The 13,366-nt window shown below is 41.9% G+C and overlaps 1 protein-coding gene across 5 annotated transcripts in view; it reads right to left on the reverse strand.

The window, feature by feature from the left end:
• Positions 1 to 13,366, reverse strand: part of DIP2C (disco interacting protein 2 homolog C) — a 391,162-nt gene that overhangs the window by 136,109 nt on the left and 241,687 nt on the right. For all 5 annotated transcript variants that reach the window (XM_029077686.2, XM_007667846.4, XM_016227461.3 and 2 more), the window contains one exon: positions 7,229 to 7,339. In XM_029077686.2, coding sequence (XP_028933519.1) covers positions 7,229 to 7,339 — 111 coding nt within the window. The remainder of the gene's footprint in view (positions 1 to 7,228; positions 7,340 to 13,366) is intronic.

The raw sequence follows: 13,366 nt of genomic DNA on the forward strand, positions 1-13,366 counted from the left end.
AAAAATGAGTATTGAACACATGGAAAATCTGAAGGAGTACAAACTGGGCACGTGCATGACAGTCTTAAAAACACCAAGGGAATTGTCTAATGAAGTTGCTCAACCCCTATAACTTAGTTTCTAGAAAATGTTATTTAAAACTACAGAGGGCCAAAAAGGCCAAGAAAATCCAGGGCAGACCTTATCTTCCAAATCAGCGGTAATCATCATTTGGAACATAATTGTGAGGTTTTAGAGCCCCAGGTAGCTTCCAGGGAGCCTGTGACCCCTGAGCCAGGCCAGGTTGGTCTGTGCTCCAAAAAAGCCACACAAAGTCAGTTGAGTTCCAGGTGGACTCTGACTGCATCTCCATCATCTTCTCCCCAGTAAATACCAGACATGCTGTGGGTCAGCTGCACTGGGTGGCTCCCTTCAGGAAATGAGGCAAAATTCCTAATGTAGTGGTGGGCTATACAGTCAGTGCATTCTGGGTCCTCCAATTGCCCAGCCAGCATTTAAAGTGGCCACTTCACTACTGAAATCTCTGGACTGCCATAAGCTAATTAGAGAACATGGAGTCAGGCTGGGACTACATTTTAATATTCATCAGGTTCTTGCAGTGCCTGAGCTCTGAACGGGTCAGGCCAAAGCTGAACTAGGTGGGTAATTTAGGTCTAGGCAAGGATCTAGCAGGAAAACTTGATGTCGGTACTTGCCCAAGTCACAGAGTCAGTCAATAGTATTTATTGACTGCTTTCTATATGTACCACACTGTAGTAAGTACGCTCCTTATGGGCAGGGAACATGTCTACCAACTCTGTTATACTGTACTCCCCAAGCTTAGTACAGTGCTCTGCATGCAGCAAGCACTCAAACACCATCAACTGATTGACTGCTTGGGAGAGTATAATCCAAGAGAATTGGTAGACAAGTGTCTGCCCTCAAGGAGTTTACATTATAGAGAATACATAAAATGTTAAAAATCTACCCCTATATAAATACCCTGGATTTATCTCCCCCTCTGGACTGTAAAGTCCTGTGGGTATGGAATGTTTCTACCAACTCTGTTCTATTCTAAGCTCCCAAGAGCTTAGTTCATTGTTCTGCACACAGTAAGTGCTCAATAAATAAAACTGAAGATAATGAGAAGAGAGAAATTACAAAAACTCTTTGAGAAGCACACTCTCCTGTCCAAAATAAAGGTGGACCGACGACATCCTCTATGGCAAACTGCAACTCACACCTTCAAGAATCTACAAATCTAAAACAGTTCAGAAGGAAGGGTATTATGAGCAAAGAATATCCACATAAATCATATGAGGCAACTTTAATGCACACTCTTAAAATTAACTGTAGGAAACTCAGCATACGTTATAAATTTGAGGTTCGTTACAGAGTCTGATGAAATATTTCTTTATAAATGGGCTGGTTAAAATTTGAACTTGTGACTTTGAAACTGGGTGTAAGGCTCTACAAGGGTAATCATAATAAATAGAAAACATATCTGTCTGAGAATGGAGGTAGTTAGCAAGGTGATGGAAGAACCAGTGTGTACTCTGGTCTTAACTTTTCTTAATGGTGTGTCAGGATTATTCACAACATTGGTAAGGCGTATGAATACCAACAAGAACTGTAACAAATGGAATTAAGAAAACAATGGCAAGAATCAATAGACACAAAAAGAACTTTTGGCAGAAGACTGAAAATCCTTAGTGAAAGAGAAAAATTAAGACACAGGCCACATAATAATAGACTTATTAAATCACTGAAATGCAAAAGCTATAAGGAAACTATGCTCATGTCCCCCCAAAATAATAATCACTGTGGTGTTTAAGTACATACTATAATAATAATAATGATGGTATTTGTTAAGCACTAACTTTGTGTCAAGCATTGTTTTAAGAGCTGGGGTAGATACAAGCTAAATTGGGTCAAACACAGTACCTTGTCCCACATGGGGCTCCCAGTCTTAATCCCCATTTTATGAATTAGGTAGGCTCAGAGAAGTGAGGTGACTTGCCCAAGGTCACACAACTATGTGCCAAGTAGTATCGTTAGTGTTGGGCAGGTACAAGATAATCTGATCGGACACAGTCTGTCCCCCACATGGGGTGCACAGTTTAAGAAAAAAGGTATCTAATTACTATTTTAGAGATGAGGAAACTGAGACGCTGAGAAGTTAAGTGTCTTGCCCAAAAGAGACTGCTTTGGACAGTTTCAAAATGAAATGGCTTCAGCAATGGGAAAGGGACAGTTTCAATGTGAGGGAAACTCTCCTGGCCTAATGATTTTAATTTGAAACACCGAGGCTCCATAAATACTGTGGTTTTCTAGATTATCTACATCTTATCAAAAAGTCAGGGAATGTACTTTCTCAGGGAACAAGGGGACTCTCACTCTATGGCATGATTTATTTTAAGAAGGATAAGGAGAAAGTTAGTTGAGCACCAGAGAAAAACACTTGTGGCTAGAAAAAAAAAACTGTTGAGCCTGTGATTGGGCATAAAATGTAATCTCCAGAGAAGCAGCACAGACTAGTGGAAAGAGCATGGACCTGGGTATCAGAGTACCTGGGTTCTAGTTCTGGCTCCACCACTTGTCGGCTGTGTGACCTTGGGCAAGTAACTTCTCTGTACCTCAGTTGCCTCATCTGTACAATGGGGACTCTGACTGTGAACCCCATTTGGGACATGAACTCTGTCTGACCTGATTATTTTATATCTACTCCAGGGCTTAGTACAGTGTCTGGCTCATAGTATTTAAATACCATTAAAAAAATAAAATAAAACCTCGCCTGGGTGCAAAACAGAAAGCACTGTCCAGATAAATAATGCCTGGAAATTAACACAGAAGAGATGTTCAGGAAAGGGTGTTACCAGCAGTGACTGAGTTGGAAAGGGGGCAGTGGACAGCATCAATAATAATTCACAATATAATAAATAATAATTAATGAATATGGTACTCATCAAATGCTACTTCACACAAGTGAGTACTGAGCATTGGTGGGTAGATGAGCATGGTTTTGGTGGGTCCAGTTTAACATATAACTTATTGTTTTAAACCAATTGCATTCCAGGAAGAACCTTCCCCTTTCAAACTAATGGCACACAACTTAGACTTGCTGTTTCCAAAGTAATTTCCTCTACGATTGAGAGGATTTTCCCTCAGAATTATTATTATTGTTAATAATCATATTTATTGAGCACTTACTGTGTACAAAGCACTGTATTAAGTGCTTGGGAGAGTACATCAAACACATTCCTTCCCTACAATGAGCTCACAGTCTAGAGTTAAATACCTGACATCAATATCCAGGTCTTTCAACTAATTTGCTTCTCTTCTTCATTCAGTGCCTCTTATATTCTAACCTCTCCCCTCCGTTGCCCACGTCTTTGAGCTCTGCTCCCTATGTTTTTATCCCAAATAGCAGACTGGATTGAATTACAGATTGAAGGGACAAGAACCGCCCTCTCCAAATGGTATCCTGTAGTAGAAAATACATTAGTCCTTATTATACTTCACTAAACATCAATCACTATTGCTTTCCTCAGTGAAATACTTTCAATCCTCCAAGTATCAAGATAACCGAGATGTGTTACCTCCATCTGGATATTATTACTTATGAAAAATTCAGTGAGATCACCATCAATAACCTCACCATGTAAACCTGAGCATTATTATTCTGCTCCCTTTAAGGGGCAAGGAGCTCAGAGAAGGGCATGTTTTCGATCTCTTACACAGATGTCGGTAGGCCAACTCATGCATTAGAGTCCACCAAATATATTTTCGTTACTAAAAAAATCAATAAATGGCACTGAATGAAGCAACACGTTTAAGAAGACTAACTGCTCCAATTTTGCTCATATATCACATCTGGACTCATCCATTTTGCTAGACATTTCGATTAAGTTGCTCAGGGATATTAAGGGAAACAAAGCAAATATCCATCTAGTCTCTACTTCCTTCTTTCCTGAAGCAGTTTGTATTTCATTCAATTCTTGCTTTTTCTTTCTCACAATCTACAACTGTCTGTCTATTAAGGAAAATTACATATTTGAAGCTAGGCCTGTTGAGCGCTGAAGGAAATTTCAGAATCATTAGTACCACTAAAGAATTAATTTAACAGCTCTTATTTGCAGGTGAGTGACAGTGGTAATGTTCCTGCAGGATTCTCTCTCGGAGATTTGGGAAGAACATTAAAAATGCTGGTATAATGTTTTGCAAGGCTGAGAACCAAACCCAAAAAGTAAACCACACTGGTTTTCCAATAATAAATTGAATTTATTCTATGTCTACAACTCTGGTTAGATTGTAAGCTCTGGGAGGACAGGGTCTGTGTCCTTTTCCTCAACTGTTCTTTCCCAAGAGCCGCTCGGCATATAGTAGGCGCTCAATAAATACTAATCACACCATGGCACAAATCCAGCCTTAAAGACCTGAGTATAAGAGAAGGGATATCAACTCGATTGCATTGTTCTCTCCAAAGCACTTACTACGACAATCTGAGCACAGCGAGTCCTAAATAAATACCACTGACTGCATTCTCCTTGCCTCAGTGGGGTGCAGATCATCCCCTCTAGTGAAGCATCTCCACTACATGTTGGCATCACCGCCACTGACCGTAGTTATTATTAACAATAATAATAATAAAGGCATTTATTAAGCAATTACTATGTGCCAAACACTGTCCTGAGTGCTGCGGTAGTTACAAGGTAATTAGCTTGTCCCAAGTGGGGGTTCATATTCTTAATCCCCATTTTACAGATGAGGTAACTGAGGCACAGAGAAGTGAAGTGGCTTGCCCAAGGTCACATAGCTGACAAGGGGCTGGCAAGCATGCCCATCTCTCCAGGGTGCTCTGTTGTCTCCAGGCCTGACCCCAACCCTACTGGCCTAGAAACCTCACAACTGTAACAATCTAGCTAGCGGGTCTTTACTTCTCCAGAGGGCACTCCTCTAATACCAACCGACTCACTGGGCCTCACTCTTTTCTGTCTTGATACTGACCCCTTGCTCACACCCTCCCTGCTGCCTCAAAATTTCTTCCCCCTACTTAACCGACAGACCAGCACTCATCCCACCTTCAAAGCCCCACTAAAATCATATCTCCACCAAGACGCTTGAAATCAGCTCCTCTAGCCACAGTATCCTTCTGAGGTTTGTAATGGTGTCTTTTTGTGTTTTGCTTCATCTCTCTTTATGTATCGATTGCCCGTCTCCCCCTTTTATTTTTAGACTGTGAAGCCTACAAGAGACAGGGACTGTGTAATTTCCACCTGCTGATCTTTGCCCATGCTTAGCACAGTGCTCTGTACCCAGTAAATGTTAAATATCACTACTTCCCTGACTAACTTCTTATTTCCCCTCCCTATTCTCCTTCCTTAAGGTTTTACCTAGGCATTTAAATCCTTACCAACTAAACCTTTAGGTACTCACCCCATCCCCTCTCCCCACAGTGTTTATGAAGCTGTACTTGTACTTGGTAGTTTATCGTACCTATAATTTATTTTAGAGTCCATTCCCCAGCTAGATGGTAAGCTCCTCAAAGGCAGGGACCCTGTCAACTAATTCTGCTTTAACTCTCCTAAGAACTTATTAGAGTGCTCTTCATAGATTAAGGTCTCAGCAAATTCCCTTGACTGATATATGGCAAGTCATTCTGGTATACCTGTTCTCCCTGTGTCCACCTGATTAACCTGTATCTAGGTCTTAGAACAGAGGCATAGCAAGTGCTTAATGAATACCATAACAAATAATAAAATTAAGTTGGATTTAATGTGCTGTCATAATTCAATTGGGTCACCTTCCCCAGACCCTGTGACCCATTTCAGCTGAATCTGCCTGGATCTTTCAGTGTTGCTGCGGTCTGCAAGACTACATACATAGATCATATCACCATCAATCAATTGTATTTTTTTGAGCGCTTACTGTGTGCAGAGCACTGGAGTAAGCATTTAGGAGAGTACAATGTAACGGAATAGGTAGACACATTCCCTGCCCACAAGGGCCTTAGAGTCTTATGATGTGCTGCTCCCACAGGACAGGGAAGACAGAAGATGAACATAATTACCACATCTCCAAGAGTCTGCCAATGAGAACTTGCCTGGCATTACCAAAGGCAGTGTCTGCTGCCTTTGCCTGGCAGGGTCCACCTTGCCCGGGGTTTCATTCACTGTTCATCTGAGCAGACTCAGAGAGACTGACCCTCATTACCAACACACCAGAGACATTAGCCTATGTGCCTTGTGGCTTCTTTGGATGGAGTCCTTCAGAATGACCCTATCACTTAATGGGTAAAGCACAGGGATGCTTTTAAGGTGAATTTCTGAGTTCTGCAGCATTCACCTCTTGGGAGAAAAGTATGGCATAAACGTGTGATTATTAAGGTAATTCAGATTGCAAAAAGTGGTTATGCCCCCAGTAGTATATGAGAATGGATGGCATATCACTTCTCCTTTTCAAATAAGATAACTTTAAAATTGTCACTCAAAAGAGGACAAAAAAATCCAATCGCATATTTCCCCAAAGAGGTATTTATGACCTACTGCCACGGGGTGGAAATGGACAAACTAGGCAAAGAGTTTAACAGGTGATTTTTAAATGTTTGGAAGAGTACAATAGAGTTGGTAGACATGGTCCCTGCCTTCAAGGAACTTACACCTAGTGAGGGACACTTAAGGCTAGAAAATGAAAAAAGAAGGAAAACAAGAAGTGATTATGAGGAATGAAAAAGGAAAAAAATATTCTGGAAAAATGTTCTGGACAAGGAAAATATCACACAGAACACAAAATACGCAATGGAAGAATAAGCTGACTACAAAAAAAGATTTCATAGTTATTGTAGAACAAGGAGAGGGCTTAAAGAAGTAAAAAGGTAGGAAGAGCAGGAGAAGAATGAGACATAAGACTAAAAAGAGAAATTGTAATGAGGGAAAATAAACATCAGTAATTTCATTGCTCTTAAAATGAGCCTAGATTTTTATTTTTTTAACGGATTGCTTGAACCTAAATTAAAAAGTACTGACTCTTTCCCAAGATGCTATTTTGTTTTATTCCACTATACTTTCAAGTAGCCTCTCTCCTCTAATCACTCTCCTCCCACCCCAGATTCTGAGCAGGGGCCCGCCCCTCCTGTTGCCTCACCTGAAAGCAACAACAGTCAACAATGGCATTGGCTCTCTACTGAACAATTTAATCGCCCTCCCCTCCGCACCCCAACCTTTTCCTCAAGTCCCCCTGAGCACCGTACCTGACCGGTAGCGCTCATCCCGTGAACCTGAGGACCTGCGGCGGTGGTAGCGGGAGGAAGAGGATGGGGTAACTGGTGTTCGACGTTCCTGCGGCAAGGCCTGGTCGACCCCTAGGTCAAGAGAAAGGAAATCATTGCACAGGTGAGTTACAAGGTTCATCAGAGGTTACATCCATCAGGTCTCCCCATTCTCCTGTTTTGTATTCTCCCAAGTGCTTAGTACAGTGCCTGCATCCAGTAAGTGTTCAGTAAATACCACCGGTTGATTCGCTTGGTCGACGAGCACTCTTACATTTGCTGGGTTTCTGTGAAGGTAGCCCAAACATGGCTGGTCCTCACTGGCACACCCCAATTGATTTCTGTTTCCATCCACACTGGTCCTCACTGGCACACTCCAATTGATTTCCGTTCCCATCCACATGGTGTGCGTGGAGGCTGGAAAGGGGAGTTGGGGCCCAAAGCAGCGGGAGAACACGAGCAAGTCACGCATGAAGTAAATGGAGAGGAGAATACATGGCTCGGGAAGAATCATGGCCCCCTGGGGGGCTTTCCCAGTATTGGTGGGCTACCCTTTTGGCATCAGTGTAACGAACCTCATACACTGCCTACTCAGACCCCTTCCTTTCAACTCTTGGGGTGCACATTGATGGGGTGAAGAGCAACCGCCCCAATCAAGGGTACTTATTGAGGACTGGGTGGGCAGGGCATTGTACTAAGTGGTTGGGAGGGTACAATGGAGTAATTAGAAATGATCTCTGCCCTCAAGAAGCTTACAACCTAGAGGAGTGGCTCAGCAAATCAAAGATGGCAAGACTGAGATCGTGGGAAGGAAGGGACTGTAGTGATGGGGATGATGATGCAGGCCCCCAGCATGCTCTTCTCCCTACCGGTTTTGGTCCTGATCCTGCTAGGGCATGGGTGCAGCCCACTGGAAAAGCACGCAAAACGTTTATGTCCTAAATCCATTTAAAGCTCAAGTGAAGAAGCAGGTGGAACTTTCAAGATCAAACACAGGAAAGGGCAGGGATAAACCCTACTTTTTCAAAGAGGCAAATCTTCCTGGTGTATTAAAATTGGGCACAAGTGAGGAATGCTTCCTTATACTAAATCTCAGTAGTTGAAAAATACAGGCAGCCCTCTTAGCAGAAACCTTGACAGAAATTTAAATGTCAATCAATCTGCTGTTTCACTGGTTACCCCTGGAGGTCAGGACCCAGTGCTCTGTTGCACAGATTCCTCTGGCTGTGGAGAATTTTGAGGCTCAGTTCACATCAGTGGGTTTCTGAGAAATGGACACTATTTAAAACCATTGAGAGCTGAAAGAGACATAGCAGCTACTGCATTTGTAACAAATGGGCTGAATTATCAAACCTTTTCTTTGAAAACAGTGCCTTACTACCTCTATCAATCAATCGATGGCATTTATTGAGTACTTAATGTGTGCAGAGCCCTGTACTAAGCGATTGAAAGAGTCTCTATGCTCTGAGGTGACCCATTTCCATCAATCATTTTTCACAAATGTGTTTTTTTAAAATTCCTGTAAAGTTCACTTGCAACCCTAGGAACCCTCTGATATACTTGGTTCAATGGCCTTGAACAAAGGTTTTCTACTTAAGACTCCATCCTGAGCTTATGGATGAACTCCTTTGAAGTTACACACCACTGGCCAGGATCTGCCAGTCACGTTCACGACAGCACATTCCCTAACAGTTCATCGGCAAGACCATGGCTCCTTTGGTACTCCCTATGGCGCTGTTTTGAATTTTACAACTCTCAATATTTTACAGTTTTCCAATTCTCTGTATTTTCATTTGCCATGCAGACGGAAGAAAATTCACTACATTTTACTGAAAATACCAAGGTGCTCTCAAATACAGACAAGATGGTAGGATAACACTTTAATTATTCTTCCAGTGAAAGAGATCAAATCAAAGAGTAAGAGATTCTATGTTTCTGCAGGGAAAACACTGGACACATATTTGGAAGGGGTTTTACATTCAAGCAAGTTACCAAAAGCCTCTGCCAAATTTCCTTCATTGGAGATATTAAATATCAAACTATCATATTTATTGAGTGCTTACTTTGTGCAGAGCACTGTACTAACCGCTTGGGGAAGTACAATATAACAGAGTTGATAGACACATTCCCTGCTGCAATGAGATTATAGTCTAAAGGGGGATTCAGACATTAACATAAATTAATTTTGGATATGAACCTAAGTGCTGTGGGGCTGAGGGAGGGATGAATAAAGGGTGTAAATCCAACTGCAAGGGCAAAGTAGAAGGGAGTGGGAGAAGAGGAAATTAGGGCTTAGTCAGGAAGGCCTCTCAGAGGAGACATGATAAAATTTTGAATGTGGGGAGAGAGATAGTCTGTCAGATATGAAGTGGAAGCGTGTTCCAAGCCAGAGGCAGAACGTGGGTGAGAGGTCAGCAGTGATGTAGACAAGATCAAAGTACAGTGAGTAGGTTGGCATTTGAGGAGCAAAATGTGAAGGCTGGGTTGTAGTGGGAAAGCCATACGGTAAGGTAGGAGGGGACAAGGTGACAGTGTTTTAAAGCCCATTTTAAGGAAGGAGTTTCTGTTTGATGTGGCTATGGCTGTGCAACCACTGGAGGTTCTTGAGGAAAGAGGAAATGTGTACTTTTTTTTTTTTTAACTGAACAATTTTGTAGAAAAATGATCTGGACAGCAGAGTGAAGTATGGACAATGATCTGGACAGCAGAGTGAAGTATGGACTGGCGTTGGTAGAGACAGGAGGTCAGCAAGGAGGCTGATGCAGTAATCAAGGTGGGATATAATAAATGCTTGAATTAATGTGGCAGCAGTAGGGACAGAGCAGAGAGGGTGGATTGTAGCTATGTAACGACAGCTGACCGACAGGATTTTGAGACAGATTCAATATGTGGGTTGAATGAGAGAGATGAGACAAGGTTAACACCGAGGTTATAGGCTTGTGAGACAGGGAGGATGGTGGGTGCTGTCTATAGTGGTGGGAAAGTTGTGGGGAGGACCCAATCAGGGTTTGGATGAGAAGATAAGGTATTCTGATTTGCACATATTTGAGGTGTCAGTGGGACAACCAAACTACCCATGCACTTAAATGTAGTGATTTAAGAAATATCAAGTCAGTTTTGCCACTATACTGGGGACAGAGAATAGATACCTGAGAACAGATTCCCATCCATCTTTTAATGAAAAAAATTTCTTCTAGGAGCAAGGTACACAGATAAGGTAAACTTGTCCCTTTGACTGCTGAAGTAAGATTCAGGGATTCCTCAGTCCAGAGATGGAATTAAAAAAAAAATACTACTCTCGAGGTAAGTCAAAGTAAGCCGTTGTTCTTCATGTACGAGCACAAGAGGAGGACTGAGTAGTAGGGGGTGGCTCATCTAGTCCCTTTGCATCTCTCCATCATTAGCCCTACCTCAAACAAACCCTGATACACCCGACACGTAAGCCCCTCTCCTAATCTAGGATACGAAGACAATCAATTGGCTTAAAAATCAGGTCTAACATGCATCTAATAGTGAATGCAGATTACTCAATTCTGCCTTAGCACATATTTTCACTGCAAGTGTGGGATAGAATGTCATTAAGAGATCGGGCACATCTGTCCGAGGAAGCAAGGCTGTCTGGATAAAGGACGTGCCCAGGCATAAGCTGGATTTCAGTCTATGTACAGCCCCATCCGCTTGAGTTCAGCACTCTTTAACTCCCAATGGAGCGGATGTACATTCCTCTACATTGATGGAACAGGAGGGTCCAGGCCACAGTGAAACTATTCAGGATAAAGCCTGGAGATTCTGCAGATGCTGAAACATTTCATATGAGACACTATCTGGGTCTTTTTCCCGTCTCTCCACACCCAAGACTTTAAAATGCCATGGGAACTCTAAACTAGCAATAACACTGCTTTGGAAATTGCTCTATAAAAACACGGGCTTTGAGGAAGAAAGGAGAGAGATGAGTTATTCTTGATCAGAATCTCGATTTAGTCCTTGGAAATAAAGGCTCAAGAGAGGATTCCAATACAACGTCTGTAAACATACAGCTCTGTGACTAAAACCATCCATCATGATGTTTTCACTCCAATCCTACATAACCTCAAAATAGGCTAAAAGGTTAAACAGAGGACACCAACGCCCTCCTACTTAGACTGTGAGCCCGCTGTGGGTCAGGGACTGTGTCCAACCTGCTTAACTTTTATCTACCCAGTGCTTAGAACAATGTTTGACATGCAGTTAGCACTTAACAAATGTCACGAAATGTCATAAAAATTGGGGTCTTCAATGTAAAGACTCCAATGGCCACTTAATTATCATAACATGATTTCCCCACAAGTGTCTTGAAATACAATAGAAGGGTTAAAGGCATTGAAGTAGGATTGACTAAATTCATAGTTTGGCACAGAGATTAAATAGTTGTTTTTAAATTGCATGAAGTATTCCTTTAATGCACTGCTACAACTAACAGTACAAGGTTCTACTGGAAACTATGCAAACCACATGGTTGCCATAAGAACATGATAGCTACCATGTTCTACCACCGGAAATTCTCCCATAACAATGTAATAACATGTTCCACCTAGTACATTACAGATAATTCAGGCTACCATCCCTTAAGGAAAATGTCAGTGGTGATAAGTAGTCAGTTATTAAGTGTATTCCTACACAAATAGATGGTTATGATGGGTGACTTGAAATGTCAAGAGCAATAAACGAGGAATCTGAATATTCTCAAAATATTAAAAGGCATGACAAAACTTTGGTAAACAAGGTGAACCTTCCAAACTTTAAAGGACTAGAAACCACCCTATTTTATACTCTATTTAAACATTTAAAACAGTTATTATTGATACTATCAGTAATGATGATGATGGCATTTCAAGCACTTACAGTGTTATACACTGTGCTAAGAGCTGCAGTAGATATAATGCAATCAGACGCAGTTCCTGTCCTTTCTACGGCTCCCAGTCTGGGGGTAGGGAGAGGAGATATTGAATGCCCATTTTTCAGGAGAGGAAACTGAAGCACAAAAGTTAAGTGACTTGCCCATGGTTGCAGAGTAGGCACGTGGTGGAGCTGGGATTAAAACCCAGCTCCTCGCCCCCAGTTCTGGGCACTTTCTGCTAGACAACTCTGCTTCACCCTTAATTTATTACTCCTCTTAAAGACATACTGGGATGGGAAAGACCTTCTTTACACCTATGTGTGGTCCAGGTTTCAGTTCTAGAGAAGGCTGGGCAACGTCACACCTCTGTGGACCTGAAGTTTGGTCTGGAGCCTGAAAACATGCTGCCTTCTTGAGTCTGTTTTCTATTTCCTTATCTATCACTGCAACCAAATGGTAGAAAGACACTAGTATCTACTGGTACCTATTAAGCCTTCTTTTCCTTTTCTTCAACGCCCTTCTGTGTTGCCTTGACTTCCTCCCTTTATTCATCCCCTCTTCCAGCCACCAGCACTTATGTATATAACTGTGATTTATTTATTTATATTTATGTCTGCCTCCCCCTCTAGACTGTAAGCTCGTTCTGGTCAGGGAATGTGTCTATTGTTATATCATACTCCCCCAAATGCTTAGTACAGTGTTCTGCACACAGTAAGCACTCAATAAATATGATTGAATGAATGAATGAATTTCAAAAATCTGCAGAGTCCGTCGCGTCACTATCAGCAGGGAGAACCACTCCTCGTGACACAGCAGCGGAAGCGATGCCATCTCCCCATCTGGGCCTGATCCGCTGTGGCAGTAATACCTGTTTATAAGCAGGATTGCATTGATATTTCCTGTAGCCATTTGTTCTGGGAGGATTTTGGGTTGAGTCACAGACTGATGTATTCCAAATTACTTCCGATTACCTACTAAAATATCTCTTCTCCCCGTTTCAGGGTTTAATCTTGCATCTTATTTTACATCTACTTGCGAATATATAAAATATATTTACAAGTCACTAGGGCAAACATACCATTGATCATTTCCTTTAACTGCAGGGAACGGTCTAAAAAGGGATAGGTAGCTCAGTGGGAGGTAGGACTGCATAAACAGATCAAAACTCACTAATTCCACATTTCGGGGAAAGAGAGAAAGCAACTGCCCTTTAAACCTGCATCGAGGGCTCCATAAATGGAAGC

Source organism: Ornithorhynchus anatinus, chromosome 13, assembly GCF_004115215.2.
Source record: "Ornithorhynchus anatinus isolate Pmale09 chromosome 13, mOrnAna1.pri.v4, whole genome shotgun sequence".
Taxonomy (NCBI): Eukaryota; Metazoa; Chordata; class Mammalia; order Monotremata; family Ornithorhynchidae; genus Ornithorhynchus; species Ornithorhynchus anatinus.